General features: G+C 49.1%; 1 protein-coding gene across 1 annotated transcript in view; it reads right to left on the bottom strand.

The window, feature by feature from the left end:
* NPLOC4 (NPL4 homolog, ubiquitin recognition factor) overlaps nucleotides 1-16,461 on the bottom strand; it is a 51,853-nt gene that overhangs the window by 2,347 nt on the left and 33,045 nt on the right. Inside the window, exons 13-16 of the mRNA XM_052657418.1 lie at nucleotides 8,587-8,658; nucleotides 5,904-5,999; nucleotides 4,662-4,778; nucleotides 3,208-3,310 (exon numbers count right to left, since the gene is read on the bottom strand). Of these exons, the coding sequence (XP_052513378.1) occupies nucleotides 3,208-3,310; nucleotides 4,662-4,778; nucleotides 5,904-5,999; nucleotides 8,587-8,658 (388 nt within the window). The remainder of the gene's footprint in view (nucleotides 1-3,207; nucleotides 3,311-4,661; nucleotides 4,779-5,903; nucleotides 6,000-8,586; nucleotides 8,659-16,461) is intronic.

Raw genomic sequence — 16,461 nt, 5'->3', positions numbered from 1 at the left:
TCTTAACACAAATCTTCGTGCAGATCTGTGTTTGCCTGTCTCTCGGGTAGCAGTGGGCTGGCTGGGTCATCCTTACCAGGGCGTGGGAGAGGCTCCAGCTGCTCTGGGAGTGTGTGAGCACGCCATGCAGCCAGTGTCTGCATCTGATCTCACAGCGTGTAATGGCAGCTTATTTACTTTCCACTTTTCTGATGACTGATGGTGACCTTACTGAAGCTCTTTTTGTGGAACATCTTCTATGGCTTATCTTCTCCTAGTCTGTACCTTGCCTTTTCAAGTTTTAGACATTTCTTCACGAGCCCAAGTGTTTCATTCTGATAAAGTCCACCTGACCAATGTTATAGTCAGTGCTTTTCTGTCCTGCCTTCAAGGTCCTGAACATGTTCAACTTTTTTTTTTTAACATATATCTTTATAGTTGTAGATCTTACCATTAGGTCTATCAGCCTGTGATAGACCTAATGTCCCAGCCTGTATTTTTTGTTTCTTTGATTAAAAAAAAAAAAATCTTTAGCTTCTGCTGTTGCAGCACACAGGCTCAGGAGCTGCAGCTCTCCGGACCTAGAGCTCATGGGCTTCAATATCTGTGGCACACAGGCTGTTGCTCCACAGCATTTAGAATCTTCCTGAACCAGGGACTGAACCCTGTGTCCCCTGAACTGGCAGGCAGATTCTAAGCCACTGTACCACCAGGGAAATCCTGTGTTGATTTTTATATATGAGGTGTACTGCAGACGTCCAAGTTCATTTTACCCACAGATACCCATTTGCTTCAACATGTTTTCCTAAAAAGGGTGTATCTCACGTAATCATTCAGGTGCCTTGTTATCACCCAATTCTCAACTCTCCATCTGGCCCATCAGCCTATTTATTCTCATGCCAACAGCACCCTGTTTTAACCATGGCAGCCTTACTATTGAAAACAGACAGTCCACATCCTCCAGCTTCATTTTTTAAAAATATATTTATTTACTTGGCTGCACCAGGTCTTAGTTGTGGCACGTGGGACCTTCGATTTTCACTGCAGCATACAGGATCTTTAGCTGTGGCATGCCAACTCTTAGCTGCAGTTCTAGTTCTCTGACCAGGGATCGAACTTGGACCCTCTGCGCTGGGAATGCAGAGTCCAATGGCACCCAACTCCAGTACTCTTGCCTGGAAAATCCCATGGATGGAGCAGCCTGGTGGGCTGTAGTCCATGGGGTCGCTAAGAGTCGGACACAACTGAGTGACTTCACTTTCACTTTTCACTTTCATGCATTGGAGAAGGAAACGGCAACCCACTCCAGTGTTCCTGCCTGGAGAATCCCAGGGATGGGGGAGCCTGGTGGGCTGCTGTCCATGGGGTCGCACAGAATCGGACACGACTGAAGTGACTTAGCAGCAGCAGCAGCAGCCACTGGACCACCTAGAAGTCTCTTCTTTTTCCATGATTGTTTTCTAGGCCCTCTGCACCCCAGATAAATTTTACAACTTTTCCCCCCTCTCTTCCCTTGCAAAATAAATATGTCTAAGGGGAATGATGACTGAGACTGTACCAATTAATTTTGGGAGAACTGACATCTTAGAAATATCTTGCCTTCCAGTCCAGAACAATGGTATTTCTTTACGATCTATTTAGCTCTTCTGGCAAAGTGTCAGCTTTCAGCAGAGAGCTCTTACATGGCACCGGTAGACTGTGTCCCGAGATCGCTCGTGTTCTGTGACCCTGCATCTGCAAAGGGTACTCCATTGCTAATTTACGTTACCAACCCCTGTGCAGTGAGCAGAGTTCTTTGAGTAGTGTATCTGTTGACAGCATTTGACAACCACACAGCACATTTTAGCAAAGTGACAGGCACTTTCCCAATAGAGGCTCCAGGCAGTGGGTCCAGACCATATCATCCTGCTGCTGTGAGACTGATGCTTGAATAGGTTTGGGTTTCATCCCACCGTAAGTATGAGGCGTGGAGCCAATGGGACCCAGCTCCTATGGGGTCACTAGCTTTTCATTAGTTTCTAGTGAGGATGGCAAGGCACACCACATGCTCAGACTGAATCCTTTCCTGATCTAGTTTTCTTTTCTCCCAACTGGGCCAGTGCTTATCTAGGAAAACCGCTTGGTCAAGCCACTCTCCTTTCCCAGCTTCCCTGTGTGCTCTTTTTAGAGCTCTCTTTTTAGAGAGAGGGCTCCAAACCACTAAAGCCGCTGCAGCCAATGTTTCTGTGTGAGGCATCTGAAGAATAACACCAGGAGCTGGAAGAGCCCAGTACGTGGGAGAGCCGGACCAGGAGCTGAGACCCTGGCCAGCACCTCACACTGTCCACCCAAGGACATGAGGCCATGGGCTTCGCTGTAGGAATTTGGTGACGACATTGGGTCCTCTGTTTCAGAACGTGAGGGCAAGAATTAGATGGCACGTCCAGCTCTTTTACCGTTTGGCTGTCAGAATCATATAAAAAGAAAACTTAAACAGAACAGTAACACGGTGAATTCCCAGGCTCCTCAACCCCTGAACTTCCAGGTACTCAGTGTAGAGAAAGTAAGAACCCCACGGGGTTCCCTGTGGCTTGGGTTCCACTGAGGGTTTCCTGACTAACTCTGGCCCTCCAGATTGAGAAAATGTTTAAACACTTTTTAATACGTACTTTCAGGTGTGTTTTCAGGGGGCACTGCAGTTCTTCTCAAAGCCACAGGGCAAAGGGCCACCAGGGTCACCACCCTCTCGAGCTCTTGGCGAGGGCGCTGGGATTATGGGAGCAGCTGGATGGAGGCTGATGGATGGAGGCTCTCACTCTGAAGACACAAGATCCCCTAATTCTATTCTCTTTTCCTCCTTCTCCACCAAGAATACTCTGAGGATTGATGGGGAAAGGGGAACAGAAAAGCCTGAGGAGCCCAAAAGCTCTCTGCACTCAGCACTTAGGTGAGTGTGAAATTCCTGTTCACCTAAAACAATGGCTTTCAAACTACTCCTAAGATGCTTAAAGAATCATACAAAAATCCATAGAACTGTGTACCCAAAATGTGTGGCCTTAACACATATGTTACAGTGATAAAAACACCTGTGGGCCCCAGCAAAGGTCTGTCTGTGCTTGTTCCACTGCCCACGATGCCATCAGGATACATTTGGGGTCCGGTTTCCAGGGCCCAGGAAGAAGTACTGGGCCCTGAAGGGCAGGAGTCTGAGCCCTGGTCATGGGGGTTGCAGGAGGGGAGGACACTTACTGCAGAGCTGCTCAATGGTGGCCCATTGCTCAGACTTCTTCCAGGTCTGGGCAAGCTCCTCATTTCTGGTCCTCACAGCCTCCAGCAACAAGCTGATGCTGTCCTGCAAGAAGCCAGAAAGATTCCAACTCGCTTCACTGACAGTGGACAGACTTGCTCACAAGCTTTTCCTCCCCAATATCAAGACACACTTAAGGGAGAATTGTGAAAATCTCCCAGGCTGTCACATGAAACGCGAAACAACACACACTTAGTCTATAAAGGCAAGTGCTAAATCGAGCTAAAGTGTAAATTCTTCCCAGAGAGCCCCAAGGTGAACACTGTGCTGCTCTCTCCTGGGCTGACTGCCCCACCCCCTAGGCAGTCACAGCTCACAGGCCTTCTCCTGAGGGCCTGGGCAGACAGGCAGGAGCCCCGTGGCCATGAGGCCCACCCTCATCCCTCTCGCCTCCCTCAGTCCTCTGTCTTCATCGCGTCTATATCTCAGTGCGCTTCGCAACCCAGAACTCCAGGGCAAAAGTGCAGAGAACTGAATAGTGTTTATAATTAGAAACTTACAAAGCCTTCCAGGGCCTCTCAGGCAGTACCTTCAGAAAATGCTTCCTAACAGATGACTGCAACAACAGCACAGTTTCCAGTGAGAAGGCCCTAAGCTCTCACCACCTTCCCAACCGGACAGGCAGCAGCTGAGCCTGGGACTGGAGCTGCAACTCTCTGGGCTAAACAGGGAAGGCAAAGCTAGTGTGAAGCCTCAGGATGCCCAGTGTCAAGTATCACAAGTGAGCAGTCTGGACAAAAACAAACACAAGATCAACCCAGCAGGACACAAGAACAGCTACAGAAAAGCAGTGGGAGGAAGGGGCCTCGCCCTTCTATTCTGTCTCCTTGTAGAAATGCGTTTCCTTGGGTCTCAGGCAGAAAAAGGGCCAAAGTAAAAGGACAGCCACAACACAACCCATGCAAGAGGCTTCCTGACTGGACCCGCTGCTCCTGTGCTGCTCAGAAAGCAGCTGCCATCTGTAACACTTCACCCTCATCTCCCCACAAAGTATGTCTTAAAAACGCCAACTGTGCAGCTGTGCGCCTGGGGCCTGGATGCTGGCCAACCTTCTGGGCCAAGGTGATAAACCAGAGCTGAGTCGGGAGAAGGGGAGATCAGGAAGAAGCAGAGGCTGGGGTTCTCAAACTGTTCCAACAGGAATTTTTTAACTGTGGATTTCTAATGCTTCCCTTAGAAGCTAAGTGGCCTCTGCGTCCCGTATGATTTGTCCTCTGTCATGGAGGGCAGACACTTTTGAACAAGCTATTCTAGTGCAAACTCTAAAACTGAGAAAGTCACCTATCCAGGCCCTTGTGCAAAGTTGCTGCCCACAGGACAGGTTAAGGGGGCCTTAGCTGCTCCGGTGCTGCCCAGAGTGCTCCAGTCTGAGGACAGAAGCCCACCTGGCTCGTACCTGCAGAGGCATGACGTCGTTGGTGACCAGGAACAGCAGGAGGTGGAAATCCGAGATAGTGTCCAGGAATACAGATGAGGTGTTCTGGGACAGGTAGGTGGCCAGGCTGTGGAAATCCTAGAGATCCAGGTAAGAGGGGGAGGAGGAGGAGACAGACACAAGCACCCGTTGGTCCCAGGTCAGAGTTGGAGGAGAGCCACTGTCCTACAAAGACGAGACTGAGCACATTGAGCGCTGAGGGATGGCCCACCCCCTCTCCTTCTAGAACCATTTACTGGGAGCCAGGGGTTGAGGAACGCAGCTGCAGAGGAAAACTTCCAGGAAAACACTCGGGACATCTGACTTATCGAAGAGTACTGACCCAGCTGTGAGACACATTCAAACTCACCTCTGGGGAGGAGTGGGAGTGGGAAGGGCCATGTGGTGCTGCAAGAAGCCCTGTCTGTCCGGGTGCACTGTTGACCAGGGCAGCAGAGCGGTGAGGAACAGGAATTGGGGCAGAGGGATGGGGGGATTATATGACACTAACACTTTCAATGGGACTGAAGCAGGACGTTCAAGGGTGCTACCCCAGTCAGTGGCCCTGCTCCTCCACCAGCACCTGGCCAGGTGGGCGGTGAGGAAACCAAAGTATCGGAGAGGTGCTGGACACGAGTCACTGTTTCAGAAGAAATTCTCAATGCAGACATTCTTTAACCAGGCCCCTTTCTGCAGTGCCTGTGATCAACTTGGGATGTGTGCTCACAGGCCACTGACGTGAGGACAAGGCAGTCATGGCAGTTCTGACTAGCCTGATGTGCAGGTGAGAGCCGAGGTGGCCAGGCCACAAGAGGCCCCATGGCTTGGATGGTGCCAGAGAAACGTGGCAAGGTGACGAGGTAGGGGGCAGAGCACACAGCAAAGCAAGACACCGCCACAAAAGACGGCACTTAACAACAATCAATAACCTTGCTGGAAGAGGACATGAAGTGACCGATAAAACAGGCCCCCTGAGAATGGTCCTTCCGGCAAATCCACAGGCCTGAGGACTTAGAGGGATTTGCCTCTACGCTCATCCACTGCCCCTGCCCTGGAGAGGGCTCATGCGATCAGCAGTATCTTAGAAAAAAGCCTAACCAGGCTTTGTCACAAGAACGAATGAGCAGAGTCAGAAACCTTGATACTTTCTGGAAAAATAATAGTGACACTAGATAAACAAGCAGCAGCGACTTTAAATTATGTTTCTAAAGACAAAGAGCTTACCTGTGTCTCACCCAGTACATCCCGGTTTTCAATGGGAAATGGATTTTGTGAAATAGAAAAAGTATAAACTGGATCCTTGGGGAAAGTTGTTGTGATCTAATGAACAAAAACACAAACCCATGATAAATTAATTGTGTCGTAAACAGGGATGTGGGCCCTAAGCACACCAATCCTTGGAGCCCCGAGCTGCTCACAGGAGCAAAGTCCTAACTGTTCTACACTGAATGGGATGCTTAGCTCTTAGGACAGCCCCTAAATGAAAATTCTGAAACTGTGACTCTCAGAGGCAAATGAAGAATCATTTTTCATAGCTGGTAAGACTGTGGTACCCGTGGGCAGTTTCCTAACTCCATCTCCACTGGAACGGCCTCTCAGCTGCTCTCCTGCTGCCAAGGGGGAGCTAGAGGGTGGGCCACGGGAGAGAGCAGAGGCATGAGCGCCATCTCAGGAGCCAACTCTGTTCCGACCACCATGTCTGGAGGGCAAGTGCAAGGAGAAGCAAGGCTGGGGAGATGCAGGGCATGGCTCTCCCCTGAAGATGGCTGGAGTCAGGAGCTTGCATCCAAAGGGGAGCTGAAGCCCTGCAGTGCCTCAGACGTGCTTCAGAAACGAAGAGAGGGCATTTAAAATTCAAAATCAATAGAAGCTACAGGGACAGTGGCAAATGTGCAAAAAATCAATACAAATACAGTTTCTCATTCCTCCTGGCAGGTGCCCCACCCCCAAACACACCAAAGTGTGCACCACCATCAGCCATCTTTTGGTTGACGCAGCTCTTCCCCTGCAATATGACACTAGCAGCAGATTACACCTCGTCCAGATTTAGCACAGCTATTCTGGTTCCTTCGGGACTATTTCTAAAGAATGAAAATGTGGCTCTGGCCTGTTTTCTGCATCAGTGAAGGCAGCGAGCTGTGCCAGGCTGGCTGGCCCAGGACCCGCTGTGCCCGTGCCAGCGCTGTGACAGTGAGCTGAGCCGTCAGCAGCGCCTTCACTCGAGCCCTGCTGGCCTTTTATGGATGAGACCACGTGGCCTCGAGGCACAGGGTGTGAACTCAGCACAGTGCCAAGTCCTCCTGTGAGGCCTCGCTTGGTTCATCTGAGAGATACGGAGACCGGAGAGCCCATGCCTCCTAAGGCTGTGTGAGGATCAAGTGTGCCCAGACGTGTGGAGCCCGCAGAATGGGCAGCACATGTGGGGCTCAGTCTCAGCTGCTGTCATGATTCTAGAGATGGCGGAGGGGCCACCTCACTGCAGAGACAAGGCCTGTGGCGGGCTCACAGCCCTCCCTTTGGAAGGCAGATATAGGAGTGGACCAGCAACAACAGAAAACCCACTAGTAAGTAAATGTAGAATTAAGGGAAGTATTTGTTAGACCTGTAACTGCCCCTTGGAGAACTTCAGAGCCAAGTTCACACAGCAGTCTGACTATCCCAGAAACCCAGGGGAGAGGATGCAGGGTGTCAAGCACTTTATTTTGTGCTCAAACCCTCTCCCCACCCAGCCTGCCTGGCAGACACCCCCCTACATGCGAAGCACCTCCACAGAAGGCCTGAACGGCCGCCTGGCCACGAGGCTCATTTAAAGTCACTGAATGTGCTGATCAGGTGGGGGTGTGGGGTCGGGTGAGGAGTGAGCACGCCTGTCTGGACACCTGCTCCAACCTCCTTCCACAGCAAGAGAGCACGTGAGTATCACAGGGTAGAATGCTTCCCCATCAACCAAACGCTACTGCAACAGCACTAAGGCAAGAGCTTAGCTCCTTCGTGAAAGGGAACGGGTGGGGAGGCCACTGGGAAAGAAGACCTCAGGAAGCTGGCTTTAAATCACGCAGACTCCCCCTAAGTGTATGCTCTATCAATCTGTTTTCATCTTAATTACACCCTAGGTAGTCTAAAAAGCAGATGCCTTTATGGCCTAGGTAATAAATATGTTCTCGGGAGCTGTCAGTTGGAATGGAGCGTTGGCGGGCTCGGCTCACAGGGACCCGCTGCTCCAAATGCAATGATACTTTACAGCCTGAATCACATGCCTGTCCAAATGCAGCCTGAATTCATCCTGGCAGGCAGCAGTTAGGAAATGAGCCACCTCCTGTACCCTGTGGACAGAGCGCTGACTGCAGCAAGTGCATCAGGCTCCGGTCCTGCAGCATGTGTTGCCCTCTGCCCGTGACCACATCTCCGTGAGGAGCCTCCAGAAAGGAGCCGAGGCTTGGGGAAGGTGTGCCAGTAACCAGGAGCCTTCCTGGCTCCTAGAGCGCCCTCCCAGAGACCGTGCTATCCCTCACTCAAGGGCAGAGTCCGGCTGTGTTCCCTAGGATCGACTTGCAGCAGCCCACCATGAGCCTGGCTGTGGCGGCCGTTGTGGCAGCCACTGTGGCCAGGGCAGAACCTGCGCACAGAGCCAGGGAGAGGCTCGCTGACCTCTGGGGCTGCTCGGCCTAGTCGGCAGTCCTCTGCTGCACTGTAGGCTGGGAGAAGTGAACCCCTTAAGCTGTTTTTAAGGAAATAAAAAATGAAAAGCCCTTAAGGTTTCTAGCTTTTCAGGGATGCCAGAAGCTCAGTGACTCAAACATCTCTGGGTGGCTATTCTGTGCAGGCAGAGGGGCAGATGTTCAAGCGGCGCCCTCGCAAGGCCTCCCCCAGCCGTCCTGACCTCCTCGGGGAGATGACACACACTTACGTCTATGATCAGATACTCCACAGGCAAGGGGCGGGCCAGCTGGGTGATCTCGTTGCCAAACTTGTCTATGTCCTGAAACAGGAGACAAAGGTCCAGGGTGTGAGTGCTGACCTGTGATGGGTTTTCCGTCCACATGCTTGTCTCACTCCTTAAATTACTACAATTCCTGTTGAAGTGTTTGAAAAGCAGAGAAGGAAATGGGCACATTTTTGCAATGACTCCACCTTCCAGCATTTCTTGGAGGCCACGACTCAAGAAAGTAGACTTGCTCTCAGCCACAGGTGTCTCGCCCCCCAGCCTGGTGCTGAAGCGGTGGGAGATGGACCCCAGCTCCCTTGGGGACAGATTCCTGGAAACAACCCCCCGCCACCAGGCCACATCTGTGCCCCCCGCCTTCTCTATAAGCTCTCCCAGTCTCACATCTGAATGCTAACTCTTAACAACCTCCCTCACAACTTTGAAAACCCAACTTCATGGAAACTTAATCCTTACACATTAACAAAATAAACACACACACACACACGAGTACACATACTACTACGCAAACATGAAAACCCCACCGCCAATCTGTCAAAGTCTAAACTTGTTTTGCTTTGTCAGATGCACGGAATATAAAGTTTAATTACGGGGAAAAATGGCCAGCATATGTTCATTAATCATAAAATGACAATTAGATCTGATTTATGTCAAACATGCTGAGTTCAAACAGAGCTCTCGAAATAAATTCATAAGAACCAACGCTTTTCATTAAAGAGTCCGCAAGAAAGGGTCATATTTTCTATCTAACTCATCACTTAACATTATATAAATCATTCACTGAGTCATATATAAATTAGACATCCATAATTTCCAATTATGGGACCTTACATAAAAGTTTATGTTTATTAAAGCTCTCAAACCCTATTGGATGCCAAGCAGACCTCCCTGGGGCATGCAGGTGACGCAGTGCCACCCCAGCACATCACACCTTTTGGGGATGTCAGAGGCCCACGCCGTCTTTTGAGACAACGTTCACAGGCTGTCCTGCGTTAAACCAAGTCTGTTATCCTAACGAGAAGTCTAGAGGCTCCATGCGGCCCTGGTCCTTTTTTTTCTTCCAGATATTAAACTCTTTGGTCCACAGCACATCTCAGATTACCCACACCTTCCCTACCTTTTCTCAGTTCACAACCCAGAGAGCTGCTAGCAAGCATGTGCCCCTCTGCCCTTCCAGAAAATGGTTCAAACACATCTAGCCAGCCACACAGGGAGTAAGAGCACCAGCAGAGGACAGGTTCCTGGAAACAATGCCCATTCTGTCTGTCTGCTCTCCTCGGAAGCTAGAATCCTGTCCCCTCCACCTGGGCAAGAGTCCTTGGTCTTTCCGCACGCTCACTGCTGCAGCATATGAAGTAGGCCTGGCTTTCGGTGGCTCTATCAGCTTTGACACTGGCAGCACAAGACATGAGGCTTGCTGAATGGGTCCTGGGCCCCCAAAGTGGTAGTTTTTCAATGGAGGAAACATGGTAGGAGGCAGGAATCAAACCCAATCAAACTACATCACCATTTCCAAAAATACATGCTTGCCCCTACAAGAAACAACCTGCAACAACTCACACATAATTAGCCCGTCTGGAATTCATCTTCAAATCTAATTAAGCTCTAATATGCAGAGACATTTTCACAGCACCTGTTCGCTTTAATCTTCCCCTCTAGGGATATTGCTTGCTAAATGCCCCCCTCTCTTTTTTTTTGTGTCATGCGATTCTCTTTCAGATTTAACTACCCCACTGTACCCTTCTGCTCCCCAAGAAAATAAAGGTGCTGCATCCCCCTCTCTTCCCCGGAGGAAAAGCAGGTACCTTCTATCTCTCCCCCATGCTTTCACGCAAATGTTTTTGCCAGCCAAGCCCTAGCCCCACACACCATTTTAAAAGGCAATTACTTTTTATGGGCGTTAGCAAATGTCAGGCAGAATACACTAGGAGGAAGACATCTTAATCCTAAGTTTGGCAGCCACCAAAGTGTCAGCAGTTTTATCTCTACCTGGAGCAAGACACTGGGAGAGTCAGAAATCGAGGTCCCTGACGCCTTGCTACCTCCCATCGGTCATGTCTACGAAACGTCAATGAGAAATCCAGGGATCTCTGTCTGTGTTAGCTCAGAGGCAAGCAGGCTTTGTGCCAGGACAACAGCAAAGTCCACTTACTGGGTGGCACCAGCTTGCTTTGGAAAAGGTGAATGAAATCCTTCAGGTAATGCTTTTCTCCTTAAAGAACTTGCAAGAAGACAGTAAGTGAAACGAGCAGCTTGATCTGAGACTTCACAGGATAAAGTAAGAAAAAACAACATTTTCAGGACAAAGTCTCTTAAAGAATCACCATTTAGGAAGCAGTCCAGTTGATAAGCACCTAAAGAGCACCTGTTAGAAGCAAAAGACCAGCAGAGCCTGGTCCAGGCTTGACAGCGTGTGCATGCAGCCAGCAGGCCCCAGAGCATGCGGAGGGCACAAACGGGTGTGAGGACAAGCTGCTCTGCCCGAGATCTAACAGCCAGGAGGGGCAGAGGGCAGGGGGGACAGACAGCAGCTGTGTCCACTTTAGACTCCAGATCTCAGTTCCAGGACTCATGGGCTCTGCTCTTCCGCAGCCCTGCCACCCAGGGTGTGCACGTCCAGCTCCATTTCCACCCCTGTGGGGATCTGACCACAGACTTGTCATCTCCAGCTCAATGGAAAGAACGAAAGCCAAGCTCACAGGTCTGAGACCACAAAATCCTTCTCCCTAGACTGGGATGTTATACTGGTATGTTGTTGCTCAGTTTCTGCTCTTGCTGGCAATTTCTTGGTTCCTTGATACATTTTCCTGAATAATGCTGGAGGCAAACATAATCTCCTGTGATGAAAACATTCGTTTAGAATTCCCTGGCACTCCAGTTGTTAGGACTTGGTGCTTTCACTGCCAGGACTCAGGTTCAATCCCTAGTTGGGGAACTAAGATCCTGCAAGCCAAGTGGCACAGCCAAATATAAAAGAAATCTTTAAAAATAAATAGGCAACAAATAAATAAATAAATAGGCAAAAGATAAAACATTTGCTTTAAAAAGTTGAATAGTGCAGAGTCTCGCCCTAACAAATATAAAACTGTTATTATGAAACTACAATAAATAGGTAAATAATGGATAAACATTACAAATCTCAATGCAAAATTAAATCAAAAAGCACTGAAACAAAATGTAAGTAAATAGATAGCTTTAAGTAAAGAATTAGCTAAGTATGATGACAAAAGCAGGAATTACAATTTAAAAAGATTAAGGTATCTCTGAATCAGAAAATGTTAGAACTTCCTCTGTATGTAAAGTTAAAGAAATGATATATATGACAAAGGGTTTACGTATAAAGACCCCTCATAAATGAATGCAAAAATGATGAATCGCTTTACGAATACCTCAGGGCACAGAGAGGCAATTCACAGAGAAAACAGCAATGCACACAAGAGACCTGGGGCAGAGTGAGTGCAGAGCATGGAGTCCCGAGAGCAGGGCCCAGGCAGGCGAGCGCACGAGCACAGGGCTGGTCTGCAGCACAGCCTGCTGTAGCCTTCTCGGGGGAGCTCTGGAAGACCGCATGAAACCCCTGAAATATAGGTTAACCTTTGACAAAACAATGCTGGTAGTTTGCTCGGAATGTCCTAAGTAACTCTGAACACACATGGAGTGAGCTCCGCGATGAGTCACAGAGCACAGCTAGTCAGTGCCAGATGCTACGACAAACCCATGTTGGGCTGAGGACAGGTGGGTAAATGATGGGTGGGACAGAGAGGACTCCACAGGCCCCCAGAGCATGCCGATCCCCTCCACAGCCATGACACCCAGTTGCCTGTGTGCTCTCTCCTCCCCACCGCAGCCACCTGTCAGCTCTTCCAGATCCTCATCACTGAGGCCACAACCACCTCAAGCCGGGAGGATCGACCTTGCCACCCCCCTGCCTGGGCAGCCACCTAAGAGCAGCATTCCCTGGGGTCTCTAAGACCCTCCCTGTCCACTGAACAGCCCACCTTCTCTCCTCTACTTCCAGGGCTTTAATCTGGGATGTCTCGGCAGATAACCCTGAAGAGGCACTCTTGGTTGGCACCTCTCGCCTTCCTTCCTGTCCCACCACATCCAACTTCAAGACACGGGCACCTCTCCCCACCATGACAGGAGGTGCTCCCCAGCCATTCTTTCAGTGGCTCCACAGAGCTTCCCATGACAAACAGATCAGAGCTGCAGACAAAGGTGGACCCTCAAGCCCTCCAGCCCTGTCCTCTGTGCGGACCCGCATACAAATGTGTGTACATACACGCACCAACATCTACAGCAGTTGGGATTTTTACTATACATACAGGTACCTTTTATTCTTTAAATATATTTATTTATTGAACTGCGCCAGGTCTTAGTTGTGGCATGTGGGATCTAGTTCCCTGACCAGGGACTGAACCCAGGCCCCCTGCACTGAGAGCACAGTCTTAGCTGCTGAGCCACCAGAGAAGTCCCATACAGATACATTTTAAATTTTACTTCATGAGTTTTATCCTGTATCTTCACATAATTTTCAAACACATTTTTAGTGATCACAGAATATCCCACCATATAGATGTATTATAATTTAATGTTCCCATTACTAGACTTTTAGATTGCTTTAAGTTCTTGTTACCACAGATAACACCATGATGAACAACCTTAGATAAACACGGGTATGTGTCCTGTTTACAAGGTATATTTTAAATCAACCCCAAAGCCCACAGGAGGACTAAAAGGATTAAATGTTTGCTTTCATAGGTCTCTTTGCTCAAACTGATATTTTCCTGAAATGTATGAGAAATGAGTGTCTCAACTCCTACAGGGCTATAAACAATTCTGAGAAGCCCTTCTAGCCTGCTCTCACTAACGGGCATGTAAGCAATCTAAGAAAACAGCAGCATGATTAAGGAAATAATATGTTCCGGGACAAAAGGAGCTCTCTTCTTAAGGGGAGGAAACTTACAACAAGAAATGGAAATAAACAGCAAATTTCCAACATGATAAAGGGTACAAAGAAACAACACACAAAAAAGCCCCACAGCAAACTCACAGTTAATGATGAAATCCTGAAAACACACCTTTTACAATTAAAAACCAGACAAAAGCACTGGTTACTCAACACTTCCAAAAGCCCTCGCCAGCACGAGGAGCCAAAACGAAGGGAAGAATCAAAACTCCTGCATAATGCAGAGAACCCAGAACACACGTACAAAGTAGAGGAACAAGTAACAGAGAGCTGAACTGCCAAGCCGGTGCTTACTGCAGTATGCAGAAAGTATGAAGTACCCAGGATCAATCTAACAAACAATGGACCAAACCTTCAATGAAAAAAATCCCGACTTTCTGAGAGACGTCAAAGGTATCGTTCGTGTCTGTGTGTGTGCGTGCGGGTGTGCGTGTGTGTGAGAGAGAGAGAGAGAATCACATCTGGGTGAAACCTGCAGGCTGGTCCGCAGGGCGGGGCTGCAACAGACTGAGGAAGAGTGAAGTTACAGTGAGTCGGACAGTGCAGTGCTGGTGCTGGTTGAGCAACACCGGCCAGGGGACAGAAGGGAGGACAAAGGCGAGGCCACGGTCACGGAGACGACTGCTAATGGAGAAGCACCACAGATTAACAGAGAAAGACAGTTTTCCCAATAAATGGTGTTCAGACAGAATACGGCTACAATAAATTAAGAGGAAAACTGGGCCCCTACCTTGGAACACACATTTGAAGCAATCCTAGGTGGGCTTAAAACTCAAAACCACCAACCTTAGAGAAGACAAGATAACAGATTTTATGATTCAAAATGCCAAACCGTAGAAAGGTGACCACATGGAAATGTAAGCTTTGTGCTTCAGTGACACCATGGGAGAGAAGAGGCAGAGGTGTCACACTCCTGACATGGTCAGAGGCAGGGAGAAAAGAGACTGAACCACCCAGGGAGGAACAGGAAACAGATACAACCAGCACAGCACAGGAGACAGGACGGAGCAAACCAACAGAGGAACGGGAGCCTGGCCTCACTTATGATCAGGATGGCACAGTGATAGCTCAAGAAAACGCCCCATGGGTGTCCGAATGGTGAGCAGGACCCGGGCCCAAGGCTGTGCAGCACGGTGCCTCGCGTGGCATTCTGCTCATGGTGGACTCGGGCCAACACAATGGCCACACACAGGTAGGTCTCAGGCTGCTCCAGGGTAAGGGAACACGGCCTGGCTCGGAGGACACAAGAGCACAGTTCTGGGTCTACTGTGTGCAGCAACATGTAAAACTCACAGTACCTGGTTTAGGAAAACATACATAGGAGGTAAAACTGGAAGAAAAGCAAGGAAGTCATACTGCACCCCTTCTGGAAGCAGACAGGAAGACCCAGCAACTTCAGAGGCCACAGGAACGTCCTGGTTCTTAATTCTGGGGATTGGTATTTCTGCTTTTTTAAATTTCTTAAACATGTTTTTTAAATAATCTTTTATATCTACTCAGTATATAATTTTTAAAATTCTGGAAAAAAACAAAAGAGATGGCAGCCTGATGACCTTGGAGCAATGTGTCCACATACACAGTGCACCAGGCTTCACAGGTTTTTGCAGCTAACAGGGAACAGCTTTCCATGAAGACACCAGACCCCATCACTGTCCCCAGACTGGCAAGCTGTCCCCAAAAGGCTCAGGACCACAACTAGCAGGATCACCAGGTCTTAGGGTCTATAAGTGAGTCATTCTGCATTCCGAAACGTGCCATACAAACATATCTTGTAAGACAGGAACTTTTGGGGAGAAGATTAAACCTTCACAGTGGTCCCCAGCATGGTGTGATTTTGATGTGTGAATGTTTAATAATGGTTTAAAAGTATTTATTCAGAGTACCTGATGCACACAGAATTTGTGTACAGGCAAAATCTGTGTTATCAAGCCAGAAATTGTTACTGAACACCACAGGAGAGAAGAGACAACAGATTCTTAATCAAGACTCTTTGGAAATGTTTCAAGAATGACATGGAGAACCTTTTCGCAGAGCTCCTTATTGTTCCACTCTGAGGCGATGCCTGAGCGAGCTATCACAGGCCAGCCTCACTGTGTCTCTCCACTGCCACCAGCCGAAAGGAGCAGATACAGCATCGAGGCCTGCCTGCTCAGCGAGCATTTCCTGACAGGCTGCTACAGAGCCAAGACAAGCTGCTTGCTACCATACTGACCCAGTCTTCCTGGCACAATGACAGTCCCCGCCCCCACTACCCTCAGACCATGCAGAAGCTGGGATTCAGAAGTAGAAGGCAGACCTTCATTCCAAAGAGCTGAGGGGAAGACCAGGGGCAGGGACAAGACCCTCAGGCCCTTGCATTTTTCCTTTGCTCGTCACCCACTGCCACAAACGCCCACAGCAGGAAAGACCCAGCTTCAGACAGTCTCAGTCCCACTTCTAATCCCCAAGGAGGTGAAGCCTTTGTCACAATCATGCACTGTCTAGCCTTCAAGTCACCACCAGGATGAGGCCCTGGAGCCCCTCAGCTCTGGGTGCTCTCCTGGGTGTCTGACATGTCCCATAGGTAGTGGGGTGTGTCCTTGGCACTGAATGCTATTCAGCAATGAAAAGAATGAAGCACTGCAGACTGCAGGCATGGATGAACCATGAGACACTGTAAGTGGTGAAAAGTCAAGTCACAAAAGACCACACACTGTAGGATTCCATCAAGGAAACCAGAGAAAGCAAATCAGTGGTTGTCAGGTGTTGGGAGGACTGGGCTGTAACTGCTAAACGATGCAGGGCTTCTTTTTTGGGGACAAAACTGTTCTAAAATTAGACGGCGGTGATGGCTACGCAACCCTGCAAATATCCTAAGAGCCCCTGAGCTG

Source organism: Budorcas taxicolor, chromosome 19 (genome assembly GCF_023091745.1).
Source record: "Budorcas taxicolor isolate Tak-1 chromosome 19, Takin1.1, whole genome shotgun sequence".
Classification (NCBI taxonomy): domain Eukaryota; kingdom Metazoa; phylum Chordata; class Mammalia; order Artiodactyla; family Bovidae; genus Budorcas; species Budorcas taxicolor.
This window is presented reverse-complemented; position numbering and strand designations above follow the sequence as displayed.